The sequence below is a fragment of the Alligator mississippiensis genome, chromosome 5, assembly GCF_030867095.1.
Source record: "Alligator mississippiensis isolate rAllMis1 chromosome 5, rAllMis1, whole genome shotgun sequence".
NCBI classification, from domain to species: domain Eukaryota; kingdom Metazoa; phylum Chordata; order Crocodylia; family Alligatoridae; genus Alligator; species Alligator mississippiensis.
In genome coordinates this window covers 142,308,659-142,323,727 of record NC_081828.1, presented here as the reverse complement: position 1 = coordinate 142,323,727, position 15,069 = coordinate 142,308,659, and the positions used below count along the sequence as shown (strand labels likewise).

The window sequence follows — 15,069 nt, the reverse complement described above, 5'->3', positions numbered from 1 at the left end:
GATCAGGTTACACACTGCCAGGACACGGGAGCTGAGGCTGATGTCATCTTTCTGGACTTTAGAAAGGCCTTCGACACAGTCTCACACCCTATCTTCATTGGGAAGCTAGCAGACTGTGGAGTGGATGCCTATACAGTCAGGTGGGTAGGCAACTGGCTTAGGGACCACACCCAGTGAGTGGTGGTGGATGGTTCCTTCTCGGCCTGGAGGGAGTTGGGCAGCGGGGTCCCGCAGGGTTCGGTCCTCAGACTGGTATTATTAAATATTTTCATCAGTGATTTCGACAAGGATGTGTAGAGCACCCTCTCCAAGTTTGCTGATGATACCAAGTTATGGGGCAAAGTTAGTACACCAGAGGGCAGGGAGCAGATTCAGGCCGACCTGGACAAGTTGGATCAATGGGCAGAGAGAAATAGGATGCAATTTAATAAAGATAAATGTAAAGTACTCCACCTGGGAAGGAGGAATCCCCAGCACACCTATAGGTTGGGGAGCGTCCTTCTCAGCAGCTCGGAGGCAGAGAGGGATCTTGGAGTCATAGTTGACTCCAAGATGAATATGAGCCAGCAGTGTAACAAGGCCATCAACAAGGCCAATCACACCTTGTCGTGCATTAGCAGGTGCATGACTAATAGATCAAAGGAGGTGATGCTCCCCCTCTATGCGGCACTGGTCAGGCTGCAGTTGGAGTACTGTGTCCAGTTTTGGGTGCCACACTTCAAGAGAGACACGGGGAATCTGGAGAGGGTCCAGAGGAAGGCCACTCGCATGATTAGTGACCTTCGGGAAAGACCATATGCGGGGAGGTTGAGAGATCTGAATCTCTTCAGCCTTCACAAGAGACGGCTGAGGGGAGATCTTGTGGCCGCCTATAAATTTGTTAGGGGAGGTCAACATGGAATAGGTGATGCGCTGTTTACTAGGGCGCTCCAGGTAGTGACTAGGAATAACGGGTGTAAACTAGTTGAGAGTGGATTTAGGTTAGATATTAGGAGGAAAATTTTCACAGTAAGGGTGGCCAGGATCTGGAATGGGCTTCCAAGAGAGGTGGTGCTTTCACCTAGCTTGGATGTCTTCAAGAAGAGGCTAGATAGTCACCTGGCTGGGGTCATATGACCTTGGTCCTCTTTCCTGCCAAGGTCAGGGGGTCGGACACAATGATCCATTGCGGTCCCTTCCGACTCTACAGTCTATGAATCTATGAAAACCTGATGTACCTTCACATTTCCTTATTTGTGGACTTGCCTATTATCTGCTGTAAGGAATTATAAACTCACTTTGCAGATTTTTTTTAGATCTAGACCAAAAAAGGCAACCTCCTTACATTATACAAGATCATGACAGGGTAGAGGAAAAAGTACTAATTAAACTCTAAATTCAGAATTCCAGCTTAGCTTGCACTGATGTATGACTTGTAAATCGGGCCCATGCCACTGTGAATTGATCGGAAAGAATACTTGTTCTGTAGTCCATACAAGTTATCAATGCCTCCCTTCAGGAAGACAAGATGCACCCATTCCTTTCTCTGTGATTTCTCCCCCCCAATCCCTGTTCTACACAAAAATCATCTCTTGAAGGTCAGTTTCGCAGTTGTTTCCTGCCCTGGTTTCTTGAAAGGATAATTAGCCCAAACATGCAGTGTATGCAATGCCCAAAATTCAGTTTGGATTATTTTTTCATAGCTTTACTTATTGCAAGTTAAGTGCATCACCTAACCATATACGATGCAGTTACTTTGCAAATTAATCTAAAGATGTATACTCCAAAATTACCTGCTTTTAAAATTATATGCTCTTTTGGTAAGATAATGGATGGAAACTTTTAAAGTGTGGTAAATTTGGATTTAAAAAGCAAATGGTAATTTAACATGAACCATTTGTTTTGGATAATACATTGGCAGTAATGGCACAATAAACTTGCATTCTTCCCCAAGTGTTATCTCCCAAAGCAACACTTTACTAAAATTATGTTCTTCTTCCCTTTGTACACGACAAGCTATTGCAGGGATTTGCAGCTTTCTAGGGTCATTGAGTTCCTTTAGAGGAAAACAAAAAAACTAGAGGCCCAGCTTTGAAGACTTGAAAATTAGCCACTTCATGAGATTCCATCTGAGCGCAATGACTCATGAGCTCCAGTCATGAACTTGTGACTATTACTCAGTGTAGTAGCTTTTGTGGGTCCTGACTGAGAGGTAGTTAGCCATATTTGCCTAAAGTCAGGTAGAAGGCAGGGTAGATTTGCACCTTAACAACCACCTCATGCTGAGGATGCATAATAGTCATAATTACTTTAAGTGGCAATGTATAGCGTGAAGTCACTGGGAACTGTGTGCACATATATAATACAGTCAGTTTAAAATGACTGCCGTGAGCACCTTCTGTACACGTTCCACTTGAATGTAGCATATATTATTTAAAATTACATTTTAAAGTCAAGTTTATTTGCTGAGTTAACACTTTAGTTCTGCCAGTAAAACTTCAAGTGGTTGTACGCTCCAAACCCCTCTGCTGGCAGTTACTTCATTCAGCAGAGGTGGAGTAAGAATCCTGCTGGTACTCGACAGGCAGCTGGAGGCTTAAGTCACTGCTCTGCCTTCAGTCAACTGCTGCTGTTGTGCTAGATTGCTGGAGTGGAGTTGTGAGAAGCCTTCTAGTGTGCACATGCTCTGGTGACTTAGCAGGTACAACTGTTGTTTGTTATCAGAAGTCCTGGTGGCTACTGGGAGCTCTGAATGTACATAGCCTCAGACAAGTGTTTCCTTCCTATAGTAGTGCTCTTGAAATACTAAGTGTTTAAATGGTAAGGACCTTGAAGTTATTTATAAAACAATATCCCGCACACTTCTCAGTGTTTCTCTCATGCACACGCTCTCACACAGACCAACAATAACCACTGTCATGCTTTGTATTTGTTATATGAGATCTATCTTAACTTGACTTCTGAGGATAGGCCAAGGGAAGTCAGCTTATTTAGTCTAAAAAAGAGAAGACCAAGGGGGGATTTAATACCAGCCTTCAAGCACCTAAAGTGGGCTGCAAAAAAGGATGGAGCTGGGCTGTTCTCAGTGGTGCCAGATGACTGAACAAGGAGCGATGGTCTCAAGCTGCAGCAAGGAAAACTTAGGTTAGATATTAGGAAGAATTTTCTCACTAGGAGGGTAGTAAAACATTGGAACAGGTTACCCAGAGAGGTGGCGGAAGCTCCATCCTTGGAAGTTTTCAAGACCTGGCTAGACAAAGCTTGGCTGGGATGATCTAGTTGGGGCTGGCCCTGCTTTGAGCGGGAGGGTGGACTAGATTAGTGGTTCTCAACCTTTTTTGTACCAGGTCCCATTTGTAAACATCAGTAGCCAGTTCTGACCCAGTGCCCCTCACTCCCAACCCACTACCCCCAGGCTCCATCCTGTGATGGGGGAGGAGGGGAACTCTGCCAGCCTGCAAGGGAAAAGCCACCGTGTCCTGGGTTTTTCTCTTTAATAATGGATTCTCCTTTAAAGGTTTGTTCATGACCCTTTTGATATAATTTTGCAACCCACTTCTGGGACATGACCCATGGGTTGAGAAATGCTGAACTAGATGACCTCCTGAGGTCTCTCCAACCCTAACTTTCCATGCTTCTATGATTAACTTCCCATTTATAGTATCTCATGATTTGCGAATCAGTGATTTGTGGTTTCTTTGGCATATGGCATGTTCTGCTTTTGAAAGAAAGGAAGTGCTTAGGCTACTGTCAGCCCTTGACCCTCATCTAGTCAATCTAGGAGTGTGGAAGAAAGACAGTCCAAAAGGGATCTAATTTTAATTGCAGAAAAGGGGTTACAGAATGCATGATAGGGATACTCCTCATTGAAAGAATTATTCTTTCTTCCCTTTCCTAAATTGAAGAAGCAAAAAGCTATGAAAACATTCTGAGCACAACTTGATTCTTTTTGACAACTTTCTGTGTATTTAAAAAAGGAATTTAAGTTAAGAAAAGGAGGATGTTTTGGTATTGTAGCCCTATTGCCTAAAACATTAAGGCCATAAACCCTAAGCCAGATTCTACCTTTATTTTCGCTGTTGGAAATCCAGAGAGACTACATTGGCTTATTCTGGATTTACTGTCATGCAGGAGAGAGAAGACCTTTTCTCAACAATTGTATCAAGATAAGTGAAATTTGACTGTGTACTATTTAATATCCAGTGTTCTAAAACAAAACTAAAAGAAAAATAAGGGCCACTGAGAAATGTGCTTCCTCTAGACCTGTATCATGTCTACATGTATTTGAGGAGAAAACCTATAGGTGTAGAGAATGGCAAATAGAAGTATGTACTGTATATCAAATACTATAATCCTTTTTTCTCTTGTCTTGGCATAGGGTCTGTGCTTTAATGGAAGTGCCTTTTTTTTGTACCTTATTGCTGCCATTGTAGATGCATCTTTGGTGACCAAAGAGCTAGACAGCCACAATTACAACAGCTGGGCAGCTTCTTCAGTAAGTTTTTATTATAATCACTTTTCAACTATTCTGTGAGTGACAAGTTGAATTAAAAAATGGAAAGACACACTTCTTGAGACATTTTGTCTCAGGTTTCATAATTGTGTAACTTGGCTATTGGCCTAAGTTTTCAAAAGTGATTCATAATTTTTGAGTACCTAATTTTTCTAGTACCCAGGAAGAAGGGGGATCAGTGCTTTCTGAAAATCATTCCCTCTCAGTGTTTTGGGCAGGCACCCAAAATCACTGGCCTCCTCTGACAATGAGGCTATTAGCTTCCTGTTTGTTTGGAAATCCAAAACACTCGTGATCATCTAGGTCTCGATCCTAAAGCCACTGAGGTCAGTAACAAGAATCACTAGTCCAATGACACATGGATCACCCCATTAACCAGCTATGGTACCTCCAAATTACAGACTCTGCTTTTGTGGATCAACTCCTAATTGACTGCAAAGTAGTTGTAATTTGACTGGCTGCTGAAGCTACACTAATCTGCTCTGCCACATGCAATACAATTCCTGCCTTCTGCTTCAGATGTTTCATGCAGTAAGCAAAACGGAAGCCTTGACACCTCTTGTCTTGGGAACTGGCTGACCTCCTTTCTTATCACCTCCTGAGTGTTCAGGTTCTCATATTCTTGACATCTCCTAAATACTGGCCGGTCACTCAATGAGTAGTGCTTTTGGCAGCAGCTTGTACAAGATGTTCAAGTTTCTGCACTGATTCAGGTTTTTATGCTTTCATGCTTAGCAGATCTAAAAGATCATCTGAGATGTTCTAGAACCCCTTGTGATGGTTTGTGTTACTAAACACTCCAAAACACTGGATTAAATAGTGCTGTTTAAATAAACTCTGTTAAACTTGCATCCCTGCTCTTCGAGAATCTGGTGAATAGGGTTACCATACGTCCAGCTTTTTTAGTGGGAGGGGTCCTCTGATCTCTATGCGGGTGTTTTTGTTTTGTTTTTTTAAGTAGGAACAAATGTCCAGGATTTTGCTGGTAGAACTGCACTTTCTGGCTTGGCCTAGTGCAGGGGTGGGCAAAATGCAGCCTAGGGGCCAGATGTGGCGCACCAGGCCATTCTATCCGGCCTGCGGGGCCCCTAAAAAAATTAGAAAATTAATATTAATCTGCCTGTCTTGCAGCCGTTGATGGTTTGCCAAAACTCAGTAAGCGGCACTCTGCCCAAAATAATTGCCCGCCCCTGGCCTAGTGGCATGTGTGTTTACCAGGAATCGGGGTTTTCTGTTTGCTGTGGAAAAAATATGGATTTTCCTCTTTGAAGGAGGAAATGGCAGGTTTCCTCTTGCAGCTGGCAGCCTTCCAGCCTGCAAGGAGCTGCTTGGGGTGATTTGTGTCTACGCGTGCATATGCATGTGGCTAGCATCCAGCTAGGCAGTGTGGTGGGAGCAGCCCCAGCAGTTGGATGCAGGTAAATATATGGGGGGTGGAGGTTGGAGAGCTAGGGTTTGGGGATTGTTGGGTGTGTGTGGCAGGGAGGTGAGGATGTGTGCATAGCATGGGTGTATGGAGGGGATGAGGGGATGGCGGTGGGGGGGCACATGCCTGCCAGTGCTAGGGGATGGCGGCCAGGAGCTGGGGCTTCAGCAGGGCATGGGGAGTCGGGGGGGGGGGGAGGGGGAGGGAGGCACCTGCCCCTCTGGCAAGGGAAGGGGGTGGGGGGACCCTTCAGGGACAGTGGGGAGCTGCGTGGCCAGGCCAGCAGCATCAGGGCCAGTGCCTGTGATCACAGGGGTGGGGCACTCAGGAGTTGCTGTCCAGGGTGGGGCTGTAGCCAAGCTGCCTGGAGCCCTAGCTGCATGAGTCAGAGCTGTTGCAATCGCTGCACTCTGGCTTGGTCAGGATGGGGGCACCTGGGACCCCCTCTGGCAGGGCTGGGGGACCAGGGGGTTGTGGGTTAGGAGTAAGGGGCACTGGCAGGGCTGGGGGGCTGTGACTTGGGAGTGAGGACATTGGGGTGGGTGGGAGGGCTGTGGTTTAGAGGTGCAGGGTAGTGGCAGCACTAGGCATCTGTGGGTTGGGAGTGAGGGACACCAGCAGGGCCAGAGGTTTGTGTATCAAGACTGAAGGGCAGCAGCAGGCACTAGGGCCTGCAGGTTGGGAGTGAGGGGCACCCACCTCCCCCAGATGTCCTCCTTTTTGGAACTGGAAATATGGGTAACTCTAGCGATGAAGCCAAGCCTCATTTATACAAAAATGGAGATCTTTAAGGTTTTGGTGATAACAGACTAATTTTTGTATAATACTCTCTCCATCATAGTTGTTGTTGTTGTTGTTGTTGTTGCATGAGAAGTGTGGGAAACTAAGTCTTCTCCTAACAAAGAAGGCAAAGGCACTGTGTATTAACCATACTCTACATCAATTCCTATAGCAGCATTTTTTTGGCAGGCTGCCACAAATTAGCCCTGCACCCTTCCCAAGTGCCACTCTGACCCCCTTCCCCTGCTTGATCTGCTGCTCTGCTTCCTGCCCTATCTGCTGTTGTGCTGCCTGCCACACAGAGGTCACTTGTGCTTCTCGTGGCACTTGTGCTATAGATTGGCCACCCCTGTCTTACAGTATTCTTGGTGTTCACAATTTTAAATATAAGGGTGTCAGAAACCAACAGCAATTTCAAAATAAAACCATTTCATTTGCAATGATCCTTTACTAGATCCCATTACTTCTCTACAAAGTCTTAAACAATACCACAATCAGGCTAGGTGCAGATGTTCAAAAAGCCCAAAGCTGAATTGATTCAGTCTTTGCAGGTTAGTCTAAGATTCACAGATCAAACTGATCAGAGTGAACAGACATTTACCTTTGGTTCAGGAAATGCAGTCACATGCCTGCAGTGGCTCGGGCCAGAAGCTGCAGGGTGCTAGAGCATGGGTCTCTAGCTGTGTGTTCACGTCCTCTTCCTGCTGCCCCCGAGGTCTCTGGATTCACAGTCCAGAATCACAACAGCAGGACTCTTCAGGGTTACTCATCACTTCCTCTTCCTGCTTCCAGATGCCTCTGGGATTTGCAGTCCAGTCACAGCCAGCAGTAAGTTTGAACAGGGGAAGGGGTGTTTAATCCTCATCCCTGGCTCCAGACCTCAGCCAGGGTTGCCTGGGGGGGGGGTAATTCTGTTCCTCTTCCCCCCCCCCCCCCATTCTCCCTCTCATTGACTGGGCTGCATCCCTAGCCAGGCTTTCCCCCCACCCCCTTGTCAGTCAGACCTCACTGCTCTGGCTAGAAACTAGAGAGGCGGGGCAAGCTGTGCTGTCTAGAGCAGACAGCCCAGTCCAGCCCAGGGTTGAAAAGCATGCTGGGATTCTGGGGAACTCTAGTTTAACTTAAACTAGGAAGGGGTCTGGGACAGAAGTTTCATAAATTGATTTGACCCAAATCAGTTAAACCTGGCTGAATGTAGTATCAGACTTATCTTAAATCAGTTTCAGCCATTTTGAAACTGGTTTATGTGCACCGAGCTTCTGTTGTGTTACAGGTTTAAACCTGTTTCTGATCACTTAAACTGGTTTATGTGTAACTTCTGTCCCTAGCCCTCACTGTTTCCCACTGCTATGTAGTCTCCCACTTTGTTGTTGACATGTAGCATGGGCAGCCATTTTGCCATTAATTTCTGAAACATCCTATATGTTGGACAAAGATTTGTCAACAGATATTTCATACATTTTACAGTCGTCTTATAGATGTCTTATACAGTGTTTATGTTAGTCTGCATTACGGCAGAAGGCAGAGCAGGGTGGCGCCTTCGAGACTATCTCATTCAGAGGTGCATGAGCATTCATAGACAGCCTACTTGGCTGGTAATAAAAGCTTCTCAAAGAGTTAATCTCTTGGGCTAAAAACAAATGACCAGTTTGATTCATATTTGAGCATTTCAGCTAGAGACAGAAGTTAGGCATAAACTAGTTTAAGTGATCAGAAACTGGTTCAAATCTATAACACAACGGAAGCACAGTACACTTACTGCTTTCAAAATGTCCGAAACGTGTTTAAGGTAAACCTGGTTAGATGTAGTATCAGACTGAACTGATTGAGGTCAGACTGGTTTATGGAACTTCTGTCCCAGACCCCTTCCTGATTTCAAGTTAACTCGCAATCCCCCAGCATCCCAGGATGCTTTGCAGCCCTAGGCTGTGCTGTCTACTCCAGTCCCACCCCTCGGCTCCCTAGCCAGAGCGCTATTGCTACTCCAGCTGACCGAGAAGGGGGTGGGGGTGGGGAAACCTGGCTTTGGACCCCAGCTGGGGTCTGCCTGGTGGGGGTGGAGCAGACCCCAAAGGGTTTTTCCCCTCTTGCTGCTGGGTGGGGATGGGCAGGGGGGTGGCCAGACACCAGCCTGGGCAGGCATGCTGAGGCAGAGGTGAGGGAGGCGTGTATAAACCCCCTTCCCTGCCTGGCTTTTCCCCTGTTCACTGCTGTTCACTTGCTTTTCAGTTCAGTCTAAGCCAGGGGTGGGCAAAATATGGCCCGCAGGCCAGATCCGGCCCATGAGGCCATTCTATCTGGCCTGCAGGGCCCCTAAAAAAAAAAAAAATTAGAAAATGAATATTTTTCTGCCCTTGGTTCCTGTCATTTTTGACAGGAACCAAAGGCAGTAGGACTCTGTAGGAGTCCACCGGGCTTCCCCTACAGCAGGGCCTGCCTCCCCAGCCAGAAGCCCCAGCCGGGGCATCTGGCCTGGGACCACGTGGTTGCCCCGCACCGGAACCACAGGTAAGGGGGATGGGGGGGCAGGAAGGGCAGGGAAGGACCCCGGGAAGGGAAGGAGCCCGGGGAAAAGTGGCCTTGGGAAAAGCTGAGTGGGGTGGGGAGGGAGTGTCCCCTCACCTGCACAGTGCCTGATGCCCCGCGCTGCAGCCGCTTGCAGCCCACCTGGGGCTGCCTGTGCCTGCTCCGGACAGCCCCGTGTGGGCTGTGAGCGGCTGCAGCAGTGAGCGCCGGCCACGGGAAGGGGCTGCTTTTCCCCCACCATGCTTAGCTTTCCTCCCCACCTGCGCTCAGCTTCTCCCCGGGCTCCTTCACCGGCACGGAGGAAAGCGGCCCTTCCCCACCCGGTGGCCGATGCTCCCTGCTGCAGCTGCTCACAGCCCACATGAGGCTGTCTGGAGCAGGCACAGGCAGCCCCAGGTGAGCTGAGTGTGGCTGCAGTGCAGGGTGCTGGCCAGGGGGTGCACAAAGGGCTGCTTTTCCCACCCCACCCCCATGCTCAGCACCACCTTGTAACACAGCCCCACTGCCAGCCTGGGCGCCTGTGCTGGCTCTGGGCTCACCCATCGTAGCTGCGCATGGCGACAGCAGCTGTGGCCCCCCTGCTTGCTGCACAAGGCAGTGTTTGCCACTGCCACCTCTGGGCTGCCTAGTGCACGAGCTCCAGGTGGGCAGCAGCAGCCAACACTGCCTGGCACAGCACGCAGGGGGGCCACAACTGCTGCTGCATGCAGCCCTAATGGGCGAGCCTGGAGCTGGTGCAGAGCCCAGGCTGGCAGCATGGGTGGGTTACAAGCTGGTGCTGAGCGCAAGGAAAAGTGGCCCTTCACTTGCTCTGTGGCCGGCGCTCTGCACTGTAGCCACTTGCAGACCACTTGGGGCTGCCTGTGCCAGCTCAGGACAGCCCAGCATGGGCTGCAAGTGGCTGCAGCAGGGAGTGCTGGCCATGGGGTGGGGGCGGGGCCACTTTTCCCTGCACTCAGCACCAGCTTGTTCCCTGCCAGAGAGCAGGGGGTCGGAGCTTTGCGCTGTCCCCTGCCTGTACCATGGGGCTGGGGGGCACTGGGAGTAAGTGGGTGGGGAGCCAGCGGGAGCATGGGGCCTGCACTGGTGTTCCAGGGCCAGTGTCCAGAGCCGGGTGGCAGGAGCATGGGCTCCCAGCCCTTAGGGGCTTTATGGAGCCAGGCCAGGTCCCCCTCTCCCTGCTGGTGCAGCCCAGCCTGGCTTCACAGACCCCTGCCAGCCTGTGCCCCGCTTTGGGCCCCACTGGTGCTGGCCCTGGGACATGGGACCAATATCCCAATGTCTTGGAACCAAAGACATTGGGACATTGGTCCCAAGATGGTGACCAGAGGACAGGGCACCTGTCAAGGGGCAGGGCTACCCATGTGGCCCTCAACAGCCTGCCAAAACTGGGTAAGCGCCTCTTTCCCCCCCCCCCCCCCCCCCCCCCGCCCAAAATAATTGCCTGCTCCTGATCTAGGCAGTTTAGATTAACCTGCAAAGATTGAATGGATTCAGCCTCCAACTTTTTGATTGTCTGTACTTAGCCTGTGTCTCTCAGACCTTACAGATGGACAAACCCATTGTCCCACACTAAGTACTTGTGAAGTATCAGAATTAACACTTGACCTCAGAACAAACAGCTAATTTGGGGGCAGTTAACTGCCATGTAAACCTCCTGTGTAAAGGACTCCCCTGAGTCCAATCAGCTGAGAATTAAACTGGGACTGATTGTCCATTTTTAGCCTAAGGTGCCACCCTGCCCTGCCTCCTGCCTTAAATAAGCTTAGTGATACTTTTCTAAGATCCATTTCTGTATAAGTGACAGACTTAAGCAAATAATAACATAAGGGTTAACATGAACAACATTCCTTATTTGTTACTTAATTCAGAATACTTTATAGCATAATTCAGAATAGCAATCTTTACTTTAGCAGAATTCAAAATAGCTGATCATAAACTGCCTATTTTAAATAACTTGCTGGGCTAACAGGAATCTTGCCACTAGCACAGGATAGTGTTGGGAACCTGTATCTAACTCAATAAATTAACAGCTATTCTTCAGGGTTTCTTCCCAAATATAGCAAACTCATAACTATACAGATATTTGAGCAATAGCCTTATATAAATAAAACATCAGTTTATATATCATTAATATTATACAATATGTTATGTATAATATAATGCAATGTATATTATAGGTAATTATACATGTCTGTCGAAAGAGTAACGAAGGGAAGTATACAGTGTAAGCCATTTGGAACGCCAATTATATCTTGCAAAAGTTAGTGTTTTGTGTAAAGTTCTTGTTATCTTTACTGATATTAAGTAGTATTTCATGAGTGTGTTGCAGAATATTCACTGAGACTATGGATTACTGGGTTCAGGCCTGAATGGAGTATTTTTAGTGTATATTTTTGCTCTTAAATCCTGTAATTTTCAGAGATTAGAAAGCTTTAAGAATCTTATCTAGTTATCTTATCAAGTTTTCTAACTTGTTTATTTTCTCTTTCCTTTCTACAGTTCTTTGCCTTCATGGTTACCTTTTGCTATGCTGGAAATGCCTACTTTAGCTTTATATCTTGGCAGTCACGGACCTTACAATAAATATTGTGTATTTAAAAAAAATCCTTAGGTATAAAATATACATCTCAAGAAGATTGTGCTATCTGACTGAAAGTTTGCATTTTCTGAACACTTTTAGTTACAACTGGAAGAAAATATTGGCAGACAATTGAAATGGATACTTATTTATTATATGCCCTGGTCTTTATAGTGACAGCAAAAATTATCTTTGTATTATATGATAAAATATTACAAGTAACACATTTCATATTTTTCTTATCTTTTAAAATTAACGTGATATTTTTCTTAGACGTATAGATATAACTAAAACATTTAATGACATCTTTTCAGATGATGTGCCAATTCTGTAAATTTAAACTATTTTTAAGTGTCACAGCTGTACTTTTTGATTCGATGACACGATTAAAAATGAGATTTCAGTATTGTTAATTTTGTATGTATATGGAAAGCTATGTATGCAGAAGAATGCTTTAAAATAAATTACCTGTTTTTTGTGTGTGTTTGTAAATTTTGGAGGGACGTTTTTTCCTAATCCAACAGTCACTCAGGGGTTCAGTAAAGCCCTGGTAGTCCTATCAATTTACATAGTAAACTCCCCCACTACTCCTAAATTTTGTTATGTTTTCTCCTGCTATTCAAGGAAAATGACTCCAAAATTTAAGCTACCAGACACCTAATATGAATTTAGAAGGGGGCAGGCTGAGGGAGGAGATAACAAAAGAGACAGCCAGAGATCTTTTATTGGGTCTGAATGAATTAAAGTCAACAGGGCCAGGTGAGCTTCATCCCAGGGTCCTAAAGAAACTGGTAAAGGAGATCTCAGAGCCCTTTTCATGAAGCCATGGGAAACGAGCCAGGTCCTAGAGGCCTGGAAAAGGGCCAGTGTAGTGCCCCTCTTTAAAAAAGGTAAGAAGGAGGACCTGGGGAACTATAGACTGATTAGTCTCAACTCAATACCTGGTAGCATATCCTAACGAAGTCAATTTGCAAGCACTTGGAGGATAAAAGGCTGACTGTAACCTGATCTTCTTTGACAAAGTAACTGCTTGAGTGGATGAAGGGAAAGCTGTGACTATAGTGTATCTGGCCTTCAGCAAGGTTTTTGACAAGGTCCTACATAATCATCTTATAAACAGATTGGAGAAGTGTGGGCTAGATAAAACTACTACAAGGTGGATAGGTAACTGGCTCAATAGCTGCAAGCAAGGAGTAATTCTTAATACGTCCCTGTCAGCATTGCAGGAGGTTTAGACTGGAGTCCCACAGGGGTCTGCCTTGGGCCCAGTGCTGATCAATGTGTTTGTCGACTACGATTGCTGGCACAGAAAGCTTCTTGAGCAAGTTTCCAGATAACATGAAACTAAGAAGGTTTGTGAACGTATTGGAGGATGTGAGCGCAATACAGAAGGATCTTGATAGAAGTTCAGTGCAGACAAATGCAGGGTGCTACACACCATGAGGAATTATCAAAAACACAGATATGAAGTGAGGGACACCTGGCTGGCAGCTCTGAGGGAAAGGTCTTGGGCATCTTGGTAGATCACAGACTTAGTATGAGTTTGGAGTGTGATGCAGCTGAACAAAAGGCAAATGTGATTTTAGAATTCATCAACAGAAGCATTAGGTATACCCTGGGGAATTACACAATTGTGCGCCCACGCAGTTTTGCACATAAAAGGCATGATTGCACATAATTGCATAATTTAACCCTGGTGGCCTCTGTGGTGCCACAGCTGCCATCTGCAGCGCCGCAAGTGTCTCATGCTGGCATGGATCCAGCCTGGTCTGGTCTAAAGGCACGTGTCAGCAGGCCGGCTCTGTGCTGCCACATGCAGCCCCTGGAACTCGGCCAGAGCCACGCACTGCCAGGGCTCTGCCTGCCACAGCCATGAGCACCCCAAGGGCCCACCACCTGATGCTGCTGCTGAGCCAATAGTGGCAGGGGCTCTGCACCAAAGGCAGGGGATGGGAGGAAGATGTGGGGGGGGGGGGGTGGCAACCCTCCTCCCCCACACCTGCCCACAAACTCCACACACCCCCACAAGTTCCACATACTGCCATACCCACCCCCTAACCATATGAAGTACCTGCATATATTTCTAAAGAAGGTTCAAATTGTGTTATATTTTAATTTGTAATAAATAAATACAGTAAAAGCTGTGTTAACCAGCACCTTGCAAGCCGGCATGCTCTATTAACTGGCATGCTGACTTGTAGAGTAAAAGTGAAACCAGAAGCGCCCACCATGGCACTTACGGTTTCGCCGAGCCTCCACGGGCCGGGGCAAAGCAGCCTGTGTGGGGCCTGCCTCCCTGTCCCTCAGAGCCCGCAGGAGGGGCAGTGAAGTGGCGGGAGGGGCGGTGATGCCCTGGACACCGTGGGAGAAGCAGTGGCTTGAACAGGCAAAGACACCTGTTCGGGCCTCTCAGTTAACCACCATATTGTTTTATCCGGCACCCCCCCATTCCCCATGGGTGCTGGATAACAAAGCTTTTGCTGTAATAATAATAATAAAAGTAGTTTTGCAGCATTTTAAATTTTTCTGTGCATCATTTATTTATTTTTTTTCTGCACATGATTCCCTGGAGTGTAATTAAATGTATGACATGGGAAATGATAGTGCCTTTACTCAGCATAAGTTTGATTAGGGGTAGGCAAAATACAACCTGTGGGCCAGATCTGGCCCTCCAACTGCCTGGATCTGGCCTGCAGCTGCCCCAGTGCCAGGGCAGTCTGTGCCACACTCCTACCTGGGCCCCAGCCAGCACATGCAACTTCTGGCAGGGCTGTTCCCAGTGCTGCTCTGTTCCCGTCTCTTCCAGTGGGAGCCACCCCACAGAAGCTTCTTGCCTATGTGGAGCAGCACAGCAGGGGCAAGGGCAGGAGTGGGAGGAGGAGCTGCCACTGGAGATGAGGGGAGCAGAGCAGCACCTGGCCACCTACAGCCAAACTGGGAACAGCCCTGTCAAAGGCTGCGCATGCTGGCCAGGGCGCAAGCTGGCAGGCCCATTCTGCTCCCCTTTCCTCCAGCTGTGGTTCCTGCTCCTGCCCCTGCTGCACTGCTCTGAGTGGGGGGGGCTTCAGCCAAGTGGCTCTTGCCCCAGTGAATGGGGTCTGGCTCCAGCTGCCTTCCACCCATTCTGCTTGCCTGGCACAATGAGCAGCCATCTGCGGGCTGGTAGTAGGTGACTGAAAGCTGGAGCCAGAGCCCTGCACACAGGCAGGGGCTGCCTAGCTGAAGCTTCCCCCACTCTGCCTGCCCACTCACCTGGAGCTGTGC

The 15,069-nt window shown here is 47.6% G+C and overlaps 1 protein-coding gene across 1 annotated transcript in view; it reads left to right on the top strand.

Moving 5' to 3' along the window:
- CMTM8 (CKLF like MARVEL transmembrane domain containing 8) overlaps nt 1–12,297 on the top strand; it is a 58,876-nt gene extending 46,579 nt beyond the window's left edge. The window contains exons 3-4 of the mRNA XM_006264251.4: nt 4,358–4,474; nt 11,727–12,297. Coding sequence (XP_006264313.1) covers nt 4,358–4,474; nt 11,727–11,810 — 201 coding nt within the window. The 3' untranslated portion in view covers nt 11,811–12,297. The remainder of the gene's footprint in view (nt 1–4,357; nt 4,475–11,726) is intronic.
- The last annotated feature ends 2,772 nt before the right edge of the window (nt 12,298–15,069 follow it).